The following is a 16,050-nucleotide window of genomic DNA, read 5'->3' as shown; positions in this document are numbered from 1 at the left end:
TTTAGGAGTACGGCTGGCGCCGACGCGCTGAACGCCGGGGTCATGTTATTTCGAATTATTCAATGACCGAGTTATTTTATTACTGTGGCGCAGGTGCGTCATAACAACGAAATGGAAAGTATGGGCTTCGTCGCTGGTTGGGGACAGGTACGTGCGTTATTTGGGTATATTTAGGCAGACACAACAACAGGGTGCAATGCGTTTGTTTTAAATTGTCTATCAAAGCACATTGAAAGATAGTGGATGTAGGCTATGCCTGTCCACTTCTCAAAAGAGAATACAGTTCATTTGTGGTTGCGTGACTAGGAAATTCAAATATTTATTTATTTGTGATACACTGTAAACACTGGTAAAAGTTGACCTTTCTTGAACTCACCTTTCTGCATTCAAGTACCTGGTAATCCTATCTAGATCACTCTAATCTTTCAGATTTACAAGGAACCACTGTATTAGTGAAACCATCAACCATGTATCTATCTCACCCAAAAATACCATCAAAGCCTGTAAAGAGTGCTCTGCCAGTTTTTGGGAGCATTAGCAGAAGTCCGAGAACACCTGCCTCCTCCTCGCTATACTCCGAGTCCAGTGATGGGGGCTCACAGGGAGTGCAGTATTCAGACACTTTTGTAAGTGAATCTGGGATTCCAAGTGTGGGTTATCAAAGGAAAAAGACCCCAAGAAAAACCATGATTAGCTTCAAAGAAAATGATGTGACAGAAACAATAGAAACGGAAATTCCTTTTACAGGGCGATCAGTTACGGAAATGCCTTTCACGGAGAGGAATGGCAAGTCCCACACAGAGAGAGCTACGACAGAAATTGAGACTTGCATATCAGAGAACGAAAGCGAGAAGTTTGTTACAGTGACAGAGAGAATTCCTTCCCTGTCGGAGACAAAATCTAGTCAGTCATTGTATTCCAACACGTTTGAAAGTGACCAATCTAATCTGGAGGATGAGAAATCACCAGTCGTATCATCAAAGAGTGACCAAGAACAGACAAAATATGATTATTCAGACACTTTCCATTCCACAGAGAACTCTAGTGGCCAACTTTTCTCTTCCAAGAGGGATAGTAGATCTTTCCAGGCAGAGACAGATGAATCAGATGACAGCCATTACTCTACATTTACGGAGGAATCATTGACTGAGTCCAGTACATTTAGATCGTTGGAGGAGAGTGTTGCCTCGGCTTCTCCAACACCAGAATCCTATACACTCACATTCGAAGAAGAGTCAGAACTGGACAGGTATCGTATCTCAATTAAAGAAACACAAACAAATCTCTTGCATAGTTACCTGGTATTGACAAATTTAGAATGGCTTAGATAATTTACTTGCTCTTTTAAGCTTAGACTCTTGCAAGTTGAACAGTGAAAAAGGTCAATATAAAAGTGTTGGTATATGTTTTAGGGAATACAGTACAGATTTTGAGAAAAGTAGCTCTTTGAAAACAGACTACACTGACACGTTCCTCCCCACAGACAGTCTAGAGGACTCAGAAAAGGTAACTTGTAAAAAAATGTTACGGTAAATAATTTGTTGCACTCTTTTCCATTAATATTTCAAAGATATAACAGTACTGCACATATTAAAGATCAGGCTAAGCAGAGAAAGTCAGATTAACAAATTGCCAGTGTTTGTTTTCACTAAGAGGAAAGTGTGCCAATGATACCTTTGCGCAAATGACAATTTACTGCAATAATTTGTAGATACGGAAAGAAGCAGAGATCAAGAAAATCAGCCAGGAGGCGGAGGAGAACTTTGTGGCTACCATGATTACCCACATAAAACAACAGCCAATGAGAGAGACTGATATATCTGTGCTGATTGACAAAGAGTTGGAGGGACCAGGTACATGTAGTTAACTGTCTTTTTTGCACCATTATTTCTGATGACTCCTTCGTCTATGGCTCTAATGCACATATTCACCTTCTTTGTTTATTAGATTTTCTTGATTTCTTTCTTTTTATTCTTGGTACCAATTTAATTCACCTGTGTCTTTGATTGTACAACTGCATTATCTCCTATCCTTCCTACCGGTTCATATATTTTTACTTATACATACTGTTTTCACCCTCTTGAATCTATTTACAGCAAAACTGTCTGTGCTCTGTCTCTGATTTAGGTTTCCATTCACTACAGCAGCTACTAATTTTCTTTCGCCACTCCTTGCAAAATTTTTGTATGTCTTCTGTTGTTGTTTTCTACAGTATATTCTGTTGTTGAATACCAATACTATATTGATTGTAATAACTTTTTTAAAAACAGAGTATGAAGAACTAGACAAACATGCCAGAAAATATATCCACAAAAAGATGAAGGTACTGAAAAAGAAACTCTACACAGGTATATATTTTTCTCAGTATTTTTTTTTTATGTAAAAAGAACTTCAATTGAATTGTTAGTGTAATTAATATTTGTTATCCCAGTGAACACCCCCACTTATAATTTAATTCCAAATCTTATCAGTGTAAATTTCTGGCACATGATATGTACTATTTTTTGAAAAACATAGAACAGTAAAACATGGTTGGAGCAAACTTGCTTTTAAAGAATTCACAGTTAAAGCGAAGTCTATTTATTTTTCCTAATCTGATAAATGAGTTATAAACTTTTCAGATATACCAAATTACAATTATAACAAATCAAAATATCTTGTACCTGGCACTTTGCTCTGTGTTTTACTGTAAGTGTGCTGTCTTATTTTGCAGGAGACCAAGACACGCCTTCCCCAGAGAATGTTAACCAGTGGGAGAGTAAGAAAACTTGGAGTATCTCAGACTATGGAGTCCATCCCTGTATACTGGACAAACTCAGGCTTCATAACTTCATACAGGATATGGAAAAGGTTAGAAGCTTATTTCAGTTGGCTTGGAATTTCCTAATTACTCGGCATTGAAGTAAAAAAGAGAATGCTTGAATCTCAAGGACCCTCTTAGATAAATGAAAAATAGTTTTTTGACTTTCAGTAAACTTTATAGCATATATATGTGTACATATTGAGTTTATCGTCATCATTTTCAACACAGCATATGTGACATTTTTAAATGTGTAAATTTGGATTGACAACAAAGTACTGATGAAAAATGATCATCTTTGCTTGCTAAAGTAGATGATGTACAAGTATACAAAATATAAATGCTTGATTTTATAGCAAAAAATAATACTAGTATACTAGGTTCTCTTTAGATCTTAATTCTATTCTATTTTGCACCAAATAGTATATCTCGCTCTTAGTACATTAAAGTACCCGTACCCAAGGATTGTGTAAAGAAGGTCTCTATTAAAGTGAAAGAGCATCATTGGAATCCCATTGCCAGTTGTGCAAACGAGACTAACTGTGGGTTTCTGACATTTGTTAAAGATTTCATGCTGATTATTTTGATAATTAAGAAAAAGAGGTGGGAGGAGGGGGCACAAAAACAAATATTTAATGATCATTAACATGTTCAGTATAAATGTACGGTAGACATTTTCTTTCTGTATTTCACAGGCAGCTAATACAGAAATCCATGATCCTAAGAAGTGCAGAGAATGCAGGTATTAATTAGTAAACTTATAATTCCTATCATGATATAATTGACTGGGAGTACCAGTGATAATGAGTTTTATAAATTCAATTTTAGGGCCCATCAATCTTCCTTGGATGCTGCAGCTGCTGAGAGGAACTTCATTCGATTAAAAACACGAGAAGTTAGACAAAGGGAGATGGAGGATGCTTATCATAAACATCTAGTCAAAATGGTAAGTTCTGATTTGAAAAGCAAAATAGTGATCACCTAGTGACTCTTAGTTGGGACATATGAGAAGAATTCTGAAAAAATCTCTTACCAAACTTTAATTTATTTTTGTCAATCCCTGAGAGCCATGTTGCAGCCACAATGTGAATTAAGTTTCATAAGAAAGTATCTGATGGGAGCCTTTTTCTGCTCATGTACCTTTGTAATTTTGTTATGATCAATTTTGTAGGATTCAATCAACTTGATAGCAGACATTGCCCGCTCCCTACCTAGGCCAACTGACGATCCAGAAAATATTGAGGACCAGTTATTCAAGGGACTTAACTTGTCTAAATCAATCTGTAACAACAGACTGTCTGCTACTTGATGGTCTCATAGCGAAATGTTCTATGTTAATCATCCCTGCTAGCCCAGCAGAACAGATTTTCAACAAGAAGACAAGTTGCAACTTCAAGAGAATGCTCTGTATTTATTATATACCTGTAAATAATGTATTGGCAGAAATGACAGGTGTGTACATTTATATCAGATAGCAAATGAGATAGACTGTGAAAGATGGAACCCATTTTAAGATCATCACTTTACAGTGGAAAAGTTGTGGTTTATAGAAAATATGAAATGATGTGATAAAGACTTTGCCAAAATACATTGTTTAGAATCGATGATTTGAAAGTGATATCAATAGATAATGAGTCAAAATGGTTGGTCTTATATTTTTAGCTCATCACAATGAAGGTGGGGGGAACCTTGTGTTGGTTAAAAGATTGCAGTGACCTTGAACAATTGTTTATGTCTAAGGTTAATGTCATATCATACTTGTGTGTAAAATCCTTATCCTGACCATAACATATATAAGTTCAAGGTTACAAAAATTATTGTATTAACATATTCTCTCCCCTTCGCCCTATCTGGTTCATTCTTCATACAATGCACTTTTAATATAGGGTTATAGTGACCTTGAACCTAATGCATTTCTAGGTAAAAGGTAGACATCATAAGAGATATTTTTAAAATCCAGATTTTTGTCATAAATTCTTGCTGATTCTTTACCAAAAGATTATCTATAGGTAGGAGAGTTGCATTGACCTTGCATTATGTATCTATGTCAAGGTCATAGTAGGCCCTTGTTTAAAATCCTTGTCTTGACCCTACTACCCCCCCCCCTTTCATTATTGCAGTATATTACAAAATAAAGTGCTGTTGGATGAAGGATGTGCAATGACCTTGAACTAAAAAGTAAAAGAATCAGAGATCAAAGCAAAGATCTCTTATATGCTTTTGATCCTAATGTCCTTCTGAAAGCAGGGTCATATGATAAGGTCACCTTCTCAAGATGTCTAGTTTTTTTTTAATAAGTTACACAGATCATTTTTAATCAGAACTTGAACAACTCTGGATCTTGAAAATGTGTGCATGCAGATTATATCTCATTTGAAAATATAAAACCTTTCGACATTTTTTCCTGCTCTACTTTGTTCTTCTGACATTGGCCTGCATATCTGTATATAAGTAGATACGGGAAAAAATTAGGTTGACAAGTCAAAGGCGGCCTTCGATCAGTTCTTACATACAAAAACCTTGCAATTTATAGTGCATAAAAACTCCACTAATTTTGAAACAATTATCCTTTCTTATTACTGTAAAAATTTCTTCATAAAAATTTGTAACTGCTCTAAAATTAAATACTTATCCAAGCATGAAGGCGCAAAGGACCTGTGCTTTATCTTGGTGTTTATGGTGCTAAGGCTAAGCAGGTGGGAGTCATTACACCAGTCCATTGCAGGTTAACCCTCAGAGTAAGCCTGTGCCCAATTTCAGCTAAGTGGACCAAGACAATGCAGGTAAAGTTTCTTTTTCAAGGACACGACACACAAGTGATACAACATGAAGTGACCACAGCTGGGCTTGAACCAGCAACCTTTAAATTACTGGCCTAACTGATGAGCCCTTGAGTTACAGATTTGCAGCTTCGCAATTTTCTGCCCTCAAATCCTAAAAGCAATACCATTATACAAAATAAATAAAGGCAACCACTTTAAATATGTGATAAGCATTTATTCTTTTTCAATTTTGAAAATTGAATCCAGTGGGACGGAGGAAAATCTCAGAGACAGGATAAGATCATTATAAAATAGGCATAGTATGTAAACTAACTACTTAGGAATATCACAAGTATCGGTAGATTTGTTGTAATTTAGAGTACACAAGATTGTTAATATACTACCATAATTTACTATCTAACTTCTAATTTGTTTAAACTAAAGTATAAACTCCGATTCAAAGTCCACATATTAATTCACATATTGAAAGGATGCTGCATTCTTGTTTTTAATTTGCAGTTTGCAATCAGTTTTGCATAATCCAAATTTATGGAAACAGGAAGAAAAGTTAATATAAATTTACAAAATTGCTAGCAGTTAAATGTACCAGTCCAACCATTTCATGATTAAATTTGACTTTTACACTTTAACATCCAAATAAGGAAAAGTCCTTTATATCTCATTTCAAATGCATAAATTCCAAGGAACAATCACTTCCAAAAATACTTATTAAAAAAAGAACAACATATTTTTGCATAACTATTTCCACAAATACATTTTCACTGATGAATCAGCATTGTAGCAGGCAAATCAGTTGGGGCAGATATAGTTTAATCTGTCAGAAAAATTGAGGTACAACCTGTTTATGACTAGACTTCGTATCACAACTCTAAAATCTATCAGATCCTTAACAGACTAAGAATTTCTGACTCGGACAATGGTAAAAAAAAAACCAAAAGAAGTAAAAATGATTTCACATCTACATTAAAAGCTGCAACATTTCAATATGTTTACAACATTCCACAACCAATCATTGTTATTCTTTGAAAGTGCTTTTAAAAGTTGTTGGGACATGGGATATATAAAAATATATGCATTAAAAAATCTAATTTGGTCATTTTTAACCAGAAAAATACCCCAAAATAGATGTATATGTTCTGTAGTTAAAAAAATGGATCCATTATACATCTTCTGTATCTGTAATTATGCATTATTTGATATGGAGATTCTTGAAATTTAACTATGTTTCTAATGACTATTAGCAGTTGAAGTCAATTTAGCTGTCTCCACTAAAATATTTTCAACATTTACAAACTTGTAAATTGAACAAATAGAAGTTGAAAAACAGGGATCATAAACATCATTGACTGATGTTACAAAAGTCATTTTTCCAGATCTTTGGACCATCATAATAAATGTATATGCCCTACACACAATAGAAAAAAAAATGGAAGACTTGCAGAAAATTAGAGTAGAAATGTCCATTGTACAAAAACATTGTTATCATTATCAAAAATAAAGCAACCAACTCACCGAGGTGCACAATACACTATTGCATAGTTTAAAGGAGGCTACATACCCCATAAATATATGTAAATATGTTTGTTCAAGTTGACACAGAAATAATGTCATCAGACAGATATGATTAAAAGTAAAACAAGCCAAGGCTTCTATGTTCCTTGATTTGTGGAGACTCATTAGGTAAGAACATAATGGCACAGTTAGGCTGAGAGTTTCCTGGGAGCCGCTGACTTGGGCTCGAGAGAAGACATCATGTGCTGGACGCCTGTTTTGGGATGTGACCAGGTAGTAGTTTTTGTAACATGGCTGCAAAATTTGGAAGAAATTTCAAGTTAAATCTTTTATTTATGGGATATTATGTTGTAAAAAAGCTAAAAATAATTTACAATTTGCAGCAACTTTAACTTCAATAAAGGAAGAAGTCATGGTGTACGTTACTTTTATGTACCATTCTTTTGAAAACTTTAAGTTAAACCAGCACATCTTTATACATACAGTAAAAATGTATGTCTTGGCGACTTACTTTATGTAATATCTCAAGCCATCTGCTGTATATGCCTCTTCCCATCCATATGGTAGAGCTACATTGTATATGAAAAAATATGAATAAACACCATTCAAAAAAATTCTAAAAAATCATCCATCTATTTTTACAGAATAATACCAGGAAATTCATTTATCGTAAGTAAATCTAACATAAACAAACTTTGCCTTTGATCTATGTTCAAACACCATTTCTATCTAAAAGATGACAACTTACGATCTTTCTCAATGATGGCCCTAACAGCAGTCACAACTTCCTTAGCCTTGGCTGCGATGGTTTTAGGGTTGGTTTGTTTGTGTCTGCCCAGGTACGCTGGTGGACGATTCCCTCTAGCTGGGTCTCCTTTCCTGTATTAAAATGTGGGATCACAAATGAGTGTCACTGATCATCAATTTAAGATACGGTACCTTACCAAGTATACGACAATGACCTAACCAAATACTGAAAATTATGAAATTAAGAAATAAACCTTACAAATGCATAATTTTCTATTTCATTACAAAATAAGTACAACTATACCGGTATGATATTTTACAACTTTTCAAATGAAATATTCCAAAGATCGAAAAATAAAGTAAGTTTGTTTTCTGAATGCTTTTCTATCAAAAGACAAGCGATAAGTGCGTGCTATGATCATTGTGACGTTATGAAAAAGTTCATAAAGAATTGAAAGTTTTCGCTATTCTATAGGTTCATATAAGGAAACATATTTGCAAATGTAAATATTTTAGATTGTACAATGAATGTGTGCTTGTACATGAATATTCTAAAAAAAACTTACGTTGCCCCTAAATTGTTCCCTTGTGACACCATGGCTTCATGTACATTCTGAAGAATGAAAAGAAAACGTACCAATTTACTAATTCGAAGATACAATGTAGATACTTGGTCAAAGAAAGTGACGAAACTGTTGTACCTCTGCAAACTGTAACAATTTTTCAGTTGCTACTTCATAAGTCTTCTTTTCTGCTTCTAATTTTTTCAATTGACAGGAAAATACTGCCATTTGTTGTTGAGTCTCTGCATTACTTGGAACATTCTATTAATAGAAAAACAAAGTTTCAATTATGCAACAAAATTACATTTTTTCTCTGTCTGGAAAAAAAATGAAATCCCACATTATTTATAGGACATAAACAGTTAGTGTATTCTTTCAGTTTTGTTGGGTTCTCTACTGTTTCAGTTTACAGTTATATTGGCCCTTTTTCAGTTTACATTACTCACCGTTTTGCTCTTTTCAGTTTAAGTACTTACTGTTTTGTGGTCCTCTTTTAGTTTACAGCGCTTATAGTTTTGCGGTCCTCTTTTAGTTTACAGTGCTTACTGTTTTGTGGTCCTCATTTGAATTACAGTACTTACTGTTTTGTGGTTCTCTTTTAGTTTACAGTGCTTACTGTTTTGTGGTCCTCTTTTAGTTTACAGCGCTTACTGTTTTGTGGTTCTCTTTTAGTTTACAGTACTTACTGTTTTGTGGTCCTCATGTAAATTACAGTATTTACTGTTTTGTGGTCCCCTTTTAGTTTTCAGTGCTTACTGTTTTGCAGTCCTCTTCTTGTTTACAGTGCTAAATGATTTGCAGTCCACTTTCATTTCAAAGTATTTTGTGTTTTGCTGTCCACATTCCATTTTCAGTAATTACCTTTTGACAGTCGTCTTTCGGTTTACAGTACTTACTGTTATGCAGTCTTTTAGTGTTAAAATTCCTACTGATTTAGAGTCCTCTTTTAGTTTACAGTACTTTTTGTTTTGTAGTCTGCTTTCAGTTTCAGTTTCTAATAATTTGCAGTCCTCTTTAATTTTATAATACTTTCTGTCTTGTGGTCCACTTTAAATTTTTAGTACTTCTGTATTGTGGTCCTTTTTCATTTACAGTTATTACCTTTCTGCTGTCCTCTTTCAGTTTAAAGCAATACTTTTTTGCGGACACAGTTCAGTAATTAATGTTTATGGTCCTTTTTTATTTTACAGAACTTACTGTTTTGCAGCATAACAGTACTTACTGGAATGGGGTCCTCTTTAGTTTACAGTACTAACTGTTTTGCTGTCTTCTTTCAGTTTACAGTACTTACTATTTTGCTGTCTTCTTTCAATTTACAGCACTGTTTTGATGTCTCCTTTCAGTTTACAGTACTAACTGTTTTGCTGTCTTCTCTTAGTTTACAGTACTTACTATTTTGCGGTCATCTTTTAACTTGACCACCTCAGCCTCCAGAAGTTGCACCACCTCTTCATAGTCCTTCTCCACATTACTAGCTTCTCTTTGGGCTCGCTCTGCAATCTCCACCTTTTTCATTGCACTCTCAGCTTTCTGCAGAATAAATATGCATAGTCAAAAAGTTGATTTCCAGGTTAGGTATACATGAAATTAACTTTTCAAATTAAGAATTTCAACAAAAATTTTAACACTTGCCAGTCTTATATTGTTAAGCTCCCCTTCTGCTCTACATCTGGCAAATTCACTTTCTTGAAGTTTCAACTGCAATAGATCAATGGTTATGAAAATCTATAGATTTAACCAGGTGATTATATGATATCAATATGAAAAAATAATATTAGTCAATGACCACTGAGCTAGGTACTCTAGATTACAACTCCTGCTTACCCTCAATCTCTGAACTTCTAGCTGTAACCTGTCCCTGTCCTGTCGAATCTCACTGTACTCATCACCAGAACTATGGAAGTGGCTGACCTTCAGGCAAGACACAAAATCATTTTGTTATTATCAATTGAAAAAAATCAAGTTAAATGTCAGATGTTAAATTTCCACAGCGAAGTACATTGTATGGATATTTTAAAATGGATTAAATAAACATATACATGTATTAAATATTTTTACAGAGTGTTTAAAAGATGGTGGCTCCACAAAATCTGTAATATCATTGGCTGCAAACAACATGGCACGAGGATCTATTTTCTTCCTTTGTAGCTCTTCTTTAAACACATCTCGAACTACAGCCACGAAATCTGAAATAAATGATGTAAATTTTCAAGTCCACAAAGACACTTGTCAACTACATGTATATAGTGCAAGTACAAATTCATGTAGCTTAAAATATTAAAGCAAAATGTCATTAACATTGATGAATTGGAAAACAAAGAATTGGATGGAGCCTCTGAAACCAAATTTCTTTTTACCAACAATATACAGTTGAACTTCGATATCTCAAACACTTATATCTCGAATACAATGGATATGTCGGAGTTATTTATGTCCAAACCACCTATTTTTTACCCTGTTATCTTGAATACTTGGATATCTCAATGTTTTTAAACAGTCCCATCTAGTTCAAGATAACAAAGTTTGACTGTATATTAATAATTCAGCTAAGTAATCTAATTGACAAACCTCCGTAATTGACAGTTCCGGCAGAGTCCACTGTCAGCTGATCCTTCAGGCACACTTCCTGTTCCTCAGTTGGCTCCAGGCCAAGATATCGCAGAGCCTGGCAAAAAAGAACATAATCAAAGCAATGTCCATAATACAACAACAGAGGGTCTGAAAATATTCTTTGAACAAATAATATTATGTTAAACAGATCCAAACAAATCTATATCCTTATCTAATCAAACCCCTTTAATCCCCCTCCTCCCTTAAAAAATTTCTTATTTATAAAATTTGTAAATGGAATGAAAAAAGAAAACATTATTTTTATGTTTTGATTACAATCACAACTTAACCCAGGACTTTAATCATCTACATACCACTTGTAATTTTTCAATCTTGAGTCTCACAGTGGGGTCTAGAGACAATTTCCGTGATTTTGACATGTGTCTGTGCCTGGACGATTCATTAGATGTCACAGATGTGAAGGGGTCAGAGGTTGATGTCATGCTTCCATGAACAGGTGATGGATCCACAGAATATAAAGATGATATGTTGCTGCTCATCTTTCCTGCTATTAAAATACATCAGATTTAAATTTAATTAGGTACTGTTAATTAAGTATTACAAGCTTCACTTTTTAAAGTGAATGTCTACATTAAAAATAAATCAACTATGTAGTATGGGCAGTGTTTAGGATGGTTTAGAAATTAAACACTGCAGAGCTAGGGAAGAAAATCTTAGCAGTTTACCGTTGTTATGAGGTGTAGAAGCCATGCTGGGAATCATGTGTCTGCTGTTAGGAACAAAATGGTGGAGAGGCTGGTGTTGTTCCCGCGTGGAAGAGAAGCTATCTGGCACAATGTGGTCCTGGTTGTTCTGGTGGAAATGTAAAATCTAAGAGAGAGAGTGAATTGATCTTGTAATTCTTCATATTCTTGTAATTCTGACCTTAACTCCAACGGCAATGTACTGAGGTATTTGATAGTAACAGTTTCTGTAAAAAAAGCTTGGCAGATGCAGATAGTGTTTGAAATCTCCAAGAAAATTTCAAATCCTGGAGCAATGGATCCATGGTTCCCAATTAAATAGTTTAATTCATTTCAATCCTCATTTTGCCACATGGGTATATTGGTAAAGATCAAATTTACAGTTCAAACACAAAAGGACAGAAAAAACATGGTTATCTGCAACCTTGAAAAATGGATCTGAATGAAAATAATAATAGATGATAGAAGATGAACAAAGAGGGAACCTCAAACCCGATAACTGACCTCTTCTCTCGGTGAGTGTTGAGGACTGCTTTCCATTAGATAGCGCGGAGAACTACAGGAACTTCGGTCATGCTCTGATGTACCATTCATCATGACATTCTTCGAAATTTCTTTCTTTCCTAAAAACATGTACCGGTATTATGATACTCTTATAAAAGTTTTTTTTTTCTTTCCTAAAAGCATGTTCTATGATATATTGTATTTCTTTCTTTTGTTTCCACAAACATACATAGTGATATCCCTATCCTTCCTATACACATGCATTACGATATTCACAGAAACTCTTTATTTCTTAAATTCATGCTTCATGCATTGATATTCTTAGAAATTTCTTTCTTTCAAAAATAAAAACTATCATGAGGAGTAACATCATGAATTAAAATGATAAATAATTTTTTTTAAAATTAATCAAATGAAATTTTCAGATTTTCCAATGTTGTTACCTTGGGTCTCCATTGGAACTGGAGTGCAGGGGAAACTAAGACCATTTTGCTTCTCTAGAATTTCCAAAAATTCAGATCTGCAGGAAAAATAAGTTTGAATAAAATACAATACACATTTTCATCTAGTATTCATAATTCTATCCACGTAAAATATCAAAGCTTGTATTATATGCACAAAATATAAATGCATCTGTATATTAACCCTTTAACCTCCATATAATTAACATATAAGGATAGAAAAAGCACTCATTGAATTTGACCGGAGTCATTGGCACACATACTTTGACTGGTCATCTCGGGCTACGGCCATTTCCACATGGTTAGATGCAGAAGCTTGCCGTAAAATTGCTACTGCTCTGTAAGACAAAATATTTTTAAAAACATTATTAAAAGTTCATGTAGCCTTATATGTGTATTCCTCATATAAGCTTGTAGATAAGCTTAGATAATATCTATGTAAGTAATTTTATTGTTTTTGCTTACATGTAAACCCATTTACACCTCTGATATTCATCTATGATCAATGAACAAAATCAAATATTGCACCTGTCATTTGTAATTCCTTGGAAACTTTCACTATTGACAGATAAGATTTCATCTCCTTGCTGCAGTCTTCCTGATAAACAATATGTATATAATAAATCAGTCAATGTTTCTTGAAATTGAAATCCTAGTAAACTCTGGCAGTGACTATACTTACCGGTAAATCGTGAGTAATAATACATATTCAAGTCATTTGTTTTTTTAGGTTTCTTATCTGTATCATTATAATAACAGATTAAAAACACAAGAAAATATTAAATGGAGACAAAATGTAACATCCAGATAAAAAATATGTATCGATACAAAATCATTCCAATGGCCTATTTCACAAAACCTTCTGGGGTTGGTATGAGGGGGATCCCATTTCCATATCTTGGTGATGGTTTTATGTTAATAATTGTAGATGGTTCTCAACCATGTTCCTCTTGACAAGAAAACTAAGTCAAAAAACTTTGACAATTCAATAATAATTCTTTAATGTGGTGGTATTGTGGGGGTGGGGTTTGGATTCCCATCCTTATATTTTAGAACAAGTCTATTACATCATAGGAATTTTTTTTTCCCTTTTTCTTCTTTTTATATAATAAACTGATAAAACTGGTAAAATTTGTGCGAAAGATGTTTTGGCTCTATTTCCCCTACGATGCCTAACTATCAAAACATGTACTGTACTCAAATTAAGACTGGGCAATTCATATCTACAAAATAACTATTCCTTAAATGTTGAAGGTGACAATGAAATGGATTGCTCAAACAGACAAATAAACATAATATCTACAGTAAACCAAAACTTGATTTGACATTTGGAATTGAAAAAAAGTTACCATCTTGATCTGCAAGTCCTCCAGGTAAAATTCTCTTGATGAAAATACCATTAACCTCTCTACCATCCCGACTACACCCACCACAAATTTTAATGCCTGAAAAAAAAGAAAGAAAATATGTCAAAACATAATCTGCAAGTTTGTATTGCATGTAAGAGAACTCCTGTCCTAATATTTGAAGAGTGTTTGAAAACAAGAATTCATAACTAAGTTGAATTTTGATAACATTTAAAATAAATGTACTGGATGATTCTCACATTTTTGGGGTATGTGTATTAGGAACAAAGGTTATTAAAATTGTAGGTTTTCATATCGTTTGCTAAAATCTAATACCTGTATATATTTGTTTACTAAATTATACCTATTCCTTTAGAGCAGCTATCAAAGACAATTAAATCTGCTTCTCTGTATTCTTCAGACCTAAAAATAAGAAAAGTAATCATTAATGATTGAATCTCCAATGTGATATAATAACCTCTGCCAGAGAACTTTACTCAGTTGGAAAATACAAGCAATTAATTAGCTTTCCTCAAAGATTTCTTAATAATTTCCCAAAATATCAACTTCCTATCAATGTTGCGTTGTACAGTTTACAGTGATTTTTAATATTTGTAACATAAATCAACATTATAGAATTACACATAGCAATTTTTTCTTAAATCTGCATCAATTTGTGTTGTGCAACAACACAATAATTCTGAGTTCTGAAACTGTTTTGTTTTGTTTTTTGCTTGTTTATTGAGATAAATCAAACTATAAGGTTATTAATATTTCCATTAAAGTTAGATGTCACTTTCACTTTTTTTTCTGAAATAATAAATTATTGGAAAACTTACTCATTATCATCAAGGCAATCAGCCTGATGCTCAATTTGAGTTAAAACCACTGTAGACGACATTGAAAAAACCTAGATCATTCTGAAATAAAATAAAAAAGTGATTCATACCAAGTCAGGTGAATTGTTTTAAAACTATGTATAACTTAACAGGGTTTAACTTAGTCTCAGGGTTGTCTCTAAGACCCGGGAGGCGGGGAATTTCCCCGCCTATAATACCTTAATTACCCGACTATAATTGCATTTCAAACACAATGTAGCTATAAGCAAGACCCCCAGACCCCCTGCTACTTTTTCCTTTCCTCCTTCTACTTCAATTTTTAGAGACAACCCTGTAGTCTAGATAATAAACAAATTTCGTGTTTTAAATTGTCTCAGTTAATTTCATCAGATACATTGTGGACTTTTGAACATGCTTTATCTGCGGAAAAATTTTTATTTGTGAGAAAAGTTTTATTTGCCGATATAATTTGACAACCTTCTTTGCACTCATCCTGAAGTTTGTGCATGAACACCTTGTGGAAAATCGCGGAAAAAAATGGGAATCCTATTTTTTGTAACATACCACGATACAACGGAACCAGCGTTATAATGAGAAGAGAGTATACATATGCATGCTCAAAAAGGTTTGTAGTGTATAAAAATGTGTTTTTTCCCTGCAGATTATTTTTAACAGACTTAAAATCGACGCGAAGCAATTCCGCTTTGTGGCTGCTACATTGCAAGTATATGGGACGAATTCTTGCTGTGACCTGAGAGTAGCCTGGAGTGGGGTAAAAGTCAGGACTAATTTCTGGCCATATATGGGAATTGGATTGGCCCCATTTGGGTAAATCGACGCACCTATGCAGATTACAGTCATTAGCAAAATATAACACTACATTGACAGTTCGTATACTTTTGCCTGTTACATTAATGACCATGTTAAAATTTATAGTATATTATTTACCAAAATATAAGTCCTACAAGATAAACATGTTTAAAAATATTATCTTACATTTAAGCAATTCCGTGTAAGTTTGTCAATTTAACACACAATATTTACCTCGTTAAAATTTCATTTAAACACAAAACATTGTTTTCAATTTTCTTCTAACTGCTGTAGTTCATTTGTGTTTATAAAATTTTCTTATCCACAAAACAACCGGAAACGGAAACCAGTTTCACGCATGCACTGAAAAA

At 33.8% G+C, this 16,050-nt stretch overlaps 3 protein-coding genes across 6 annotated transcripts; 1 reads left to right on the top strand and 2 right to left on the bottom strand.

Annotated features, from left to right (window-relative positions):
* LOC105327754 (dentin matrix acidic phosphoprotein 1) lies at positions 1–4,442 on the top strand. 3 transcript variants are annotated; one of them, XM_011428377.4, is made up of 9 exons: positions 1–147; positions 430–1,249; positions 1,413–1,506; positions 1,712–1,853; positions 2,271–2,348; positions 2,714–2,850; positions 3,496–3,542; positions 3,629–3,746; positions 3,972–4,442. In XM_011428377.4, exons 2-9 carry the CDS (start codon positions 468–470, stop codon positions 4,107–4,109), a joined length of 1,536 nt encoding a protein of 511 aa, XP_011426679.3. In that variant the 5' UTR covers positions 1–147; positions 430–467; the 3' UTR covers positions 4,110–4,442. The 3 variants fall into 3 exon arrangements, with proteins under 3 accessions (XP_011426679.3, XP_065931041.1, XP_065931042.1); XM_066074969.1 differs by having other exon boundaries at positions 1,413–1,510; positions 1,716–1,853; XM_066074970.1 differs by lacking the exons at positions 3,496–3,542; positions 3,629–3,746.
* A 319-nt stretch (positions 4,443–4,761) lies between these two features.
* Positions 4,762–9,955, bottom strand: LOC136272706 (syntaxin-binding protein 4-like). The gene is made up of 6 exons (XM_066074973.1): positions 9,798–9,955; positions 8,544–8,666; positions 8,409–8,455; positions 7,844–7,974; positions 7,607–7,664; positions 4,762–7,389 (listed from the first exon to the last, which is right to left on the bottom strand). Exons 1-6 carry the CDS (start codon positions 9,918–9,920, stop codon positions 7,284–7,286), a joined length of 588 nt encoding a protein of 195 aa, XP_065931045.1. The 5' UTR covers positions 9,921–9,955; the 3' UTR covers positions 4,762–7,283.
* Positions 9,956–9,965: 10 nt separating this feature from the next.
* LOC105327755 (syntaxin-binding protein 4) lies at positions 9,966–16,038 on the bottom strand. 2 transcript variants are annotated; one of them, XM_066074972.1, is made up of 14 exons: positions 15,914–16,038; positions 14,870–14,950; positions 14,395–14,453; positions 14,034–14,129; positions 13,213–13,282; positions 12,948–13,022; positions 12,667–12,743; positions 12,224–12,342; positions 11,702–11,846; positions 11,330–11,520; positions 10,974–11,070; positions 10,464–10,591; positions 10,230–10,316; positions 9,966–10,103 (listed from the first exon to the last, which is right to left on the bottom strand). In XM_066074972.1, exons 2-14 carry the CDS (start codon positions 14,929–14,931, stop codon positions 9,993–9,995), a joined length of 1,317 nt encoding a protein of 438 aa, XP_065931044.1. In that variant the 5' UTR covers positions 14,932–14,950; positions 15,914–16,038; the 3' UTR covers positions 9,966–9,992. The 2 variants fall into 2 exon arrangements, with proteins under 2 accessions (XP_065931044.1, XP_065931043.1); XM_066074971.1 differs by having other exon boundaries at positions 9,967–10,103; positions 11,330–11,523.
* Between the last annotated feature and the right edge of the window lie 12 nt (positions 16,039–16,050).

This window comes from Magallana gigas, chromosome 2, assembly GCF_963853765.1.
Source record: "Magallana gigas chromosome 2, xbMagGiga1.1, whole genome shotgun sequence".
Taxonomy (NCBI): domain Eukaryota; kingdom Metazoa; phylum Mollusca; class Bivalvia; order Ostreida; family Ostreidae; genus Magallana; species Magallana gigas.
This window is presented reverse-complemented; position numbering and strand designations above follow the sequence as displayed.

Excerpts from the sequence above, each read along its gene's own strand:
- LOC105327754 (XM_011428377.4), top strand. The coding sequence starts at position 468 with ATGTATCTATCTCACCCAAAAATACCATCAAAGCCTGTAAAGAGTGCT. Across the intron at positions 1,507-1,711 it reads GTCTAGAGGACTCAGAAAAG|ATACGGAAAGAAGCAGAGAT; the intron begins GTAACTTGTAAA and ends AATAATTTGTAG. Across the intron at positions 1,854-2,270 it reads CAAAGAGTTGGAGGGACCAG|AGTATGAAGAACTAGACAAA; the intron begins GTACATGTAGTT and ends TTTTAAAAACAG.
- LOC136272706 (XM_066074973.1), bottom strand. The coding sequence starts at position 9,920 with ATGAAAAAGGTGGAGATTGCAGAGCGAGCCCAAAGAGAAGCTAGTAAT. Across the intron at positions 8,456-8,543 it reads AATTGTTACAGTTTGCAGAG|AATGTACATGAAGCCATGGT; the intron begins GTACAACAGTTT and ends TTCATTCTTCAG. Across the intron at positions 7,665-7,843 it reads GGCCATCATTGAGAAAGATC|CTCTACCATATGGATGGGAA; the intron begins GTAAGTTGTCAT and ends TATACAATGTAG.
- LOC105327755 (XM_066074971.1), bottom strand. The coding sequence starts at position 14,931 with ATGTCGTCTACAGTGGTTTTAACTCAAATTGAGCATCAGGCTGATTGC. Across the intron at positions 10,592-10,973 it reads CGGAACTGTCAATTACGGAG|ATTTCGTGGCTGTAGTTCGA; the intron begins GTTTGTCAATTA and ends CATTTATTTCAG. Across the intron at positions 10,317-10,463 it reads CACCATCTTTTAAACACTCT|GTCAGCCACTTCCATAGTTC; the intron begins GTAAAAATATTT and ends TCTTGCCTGAAG.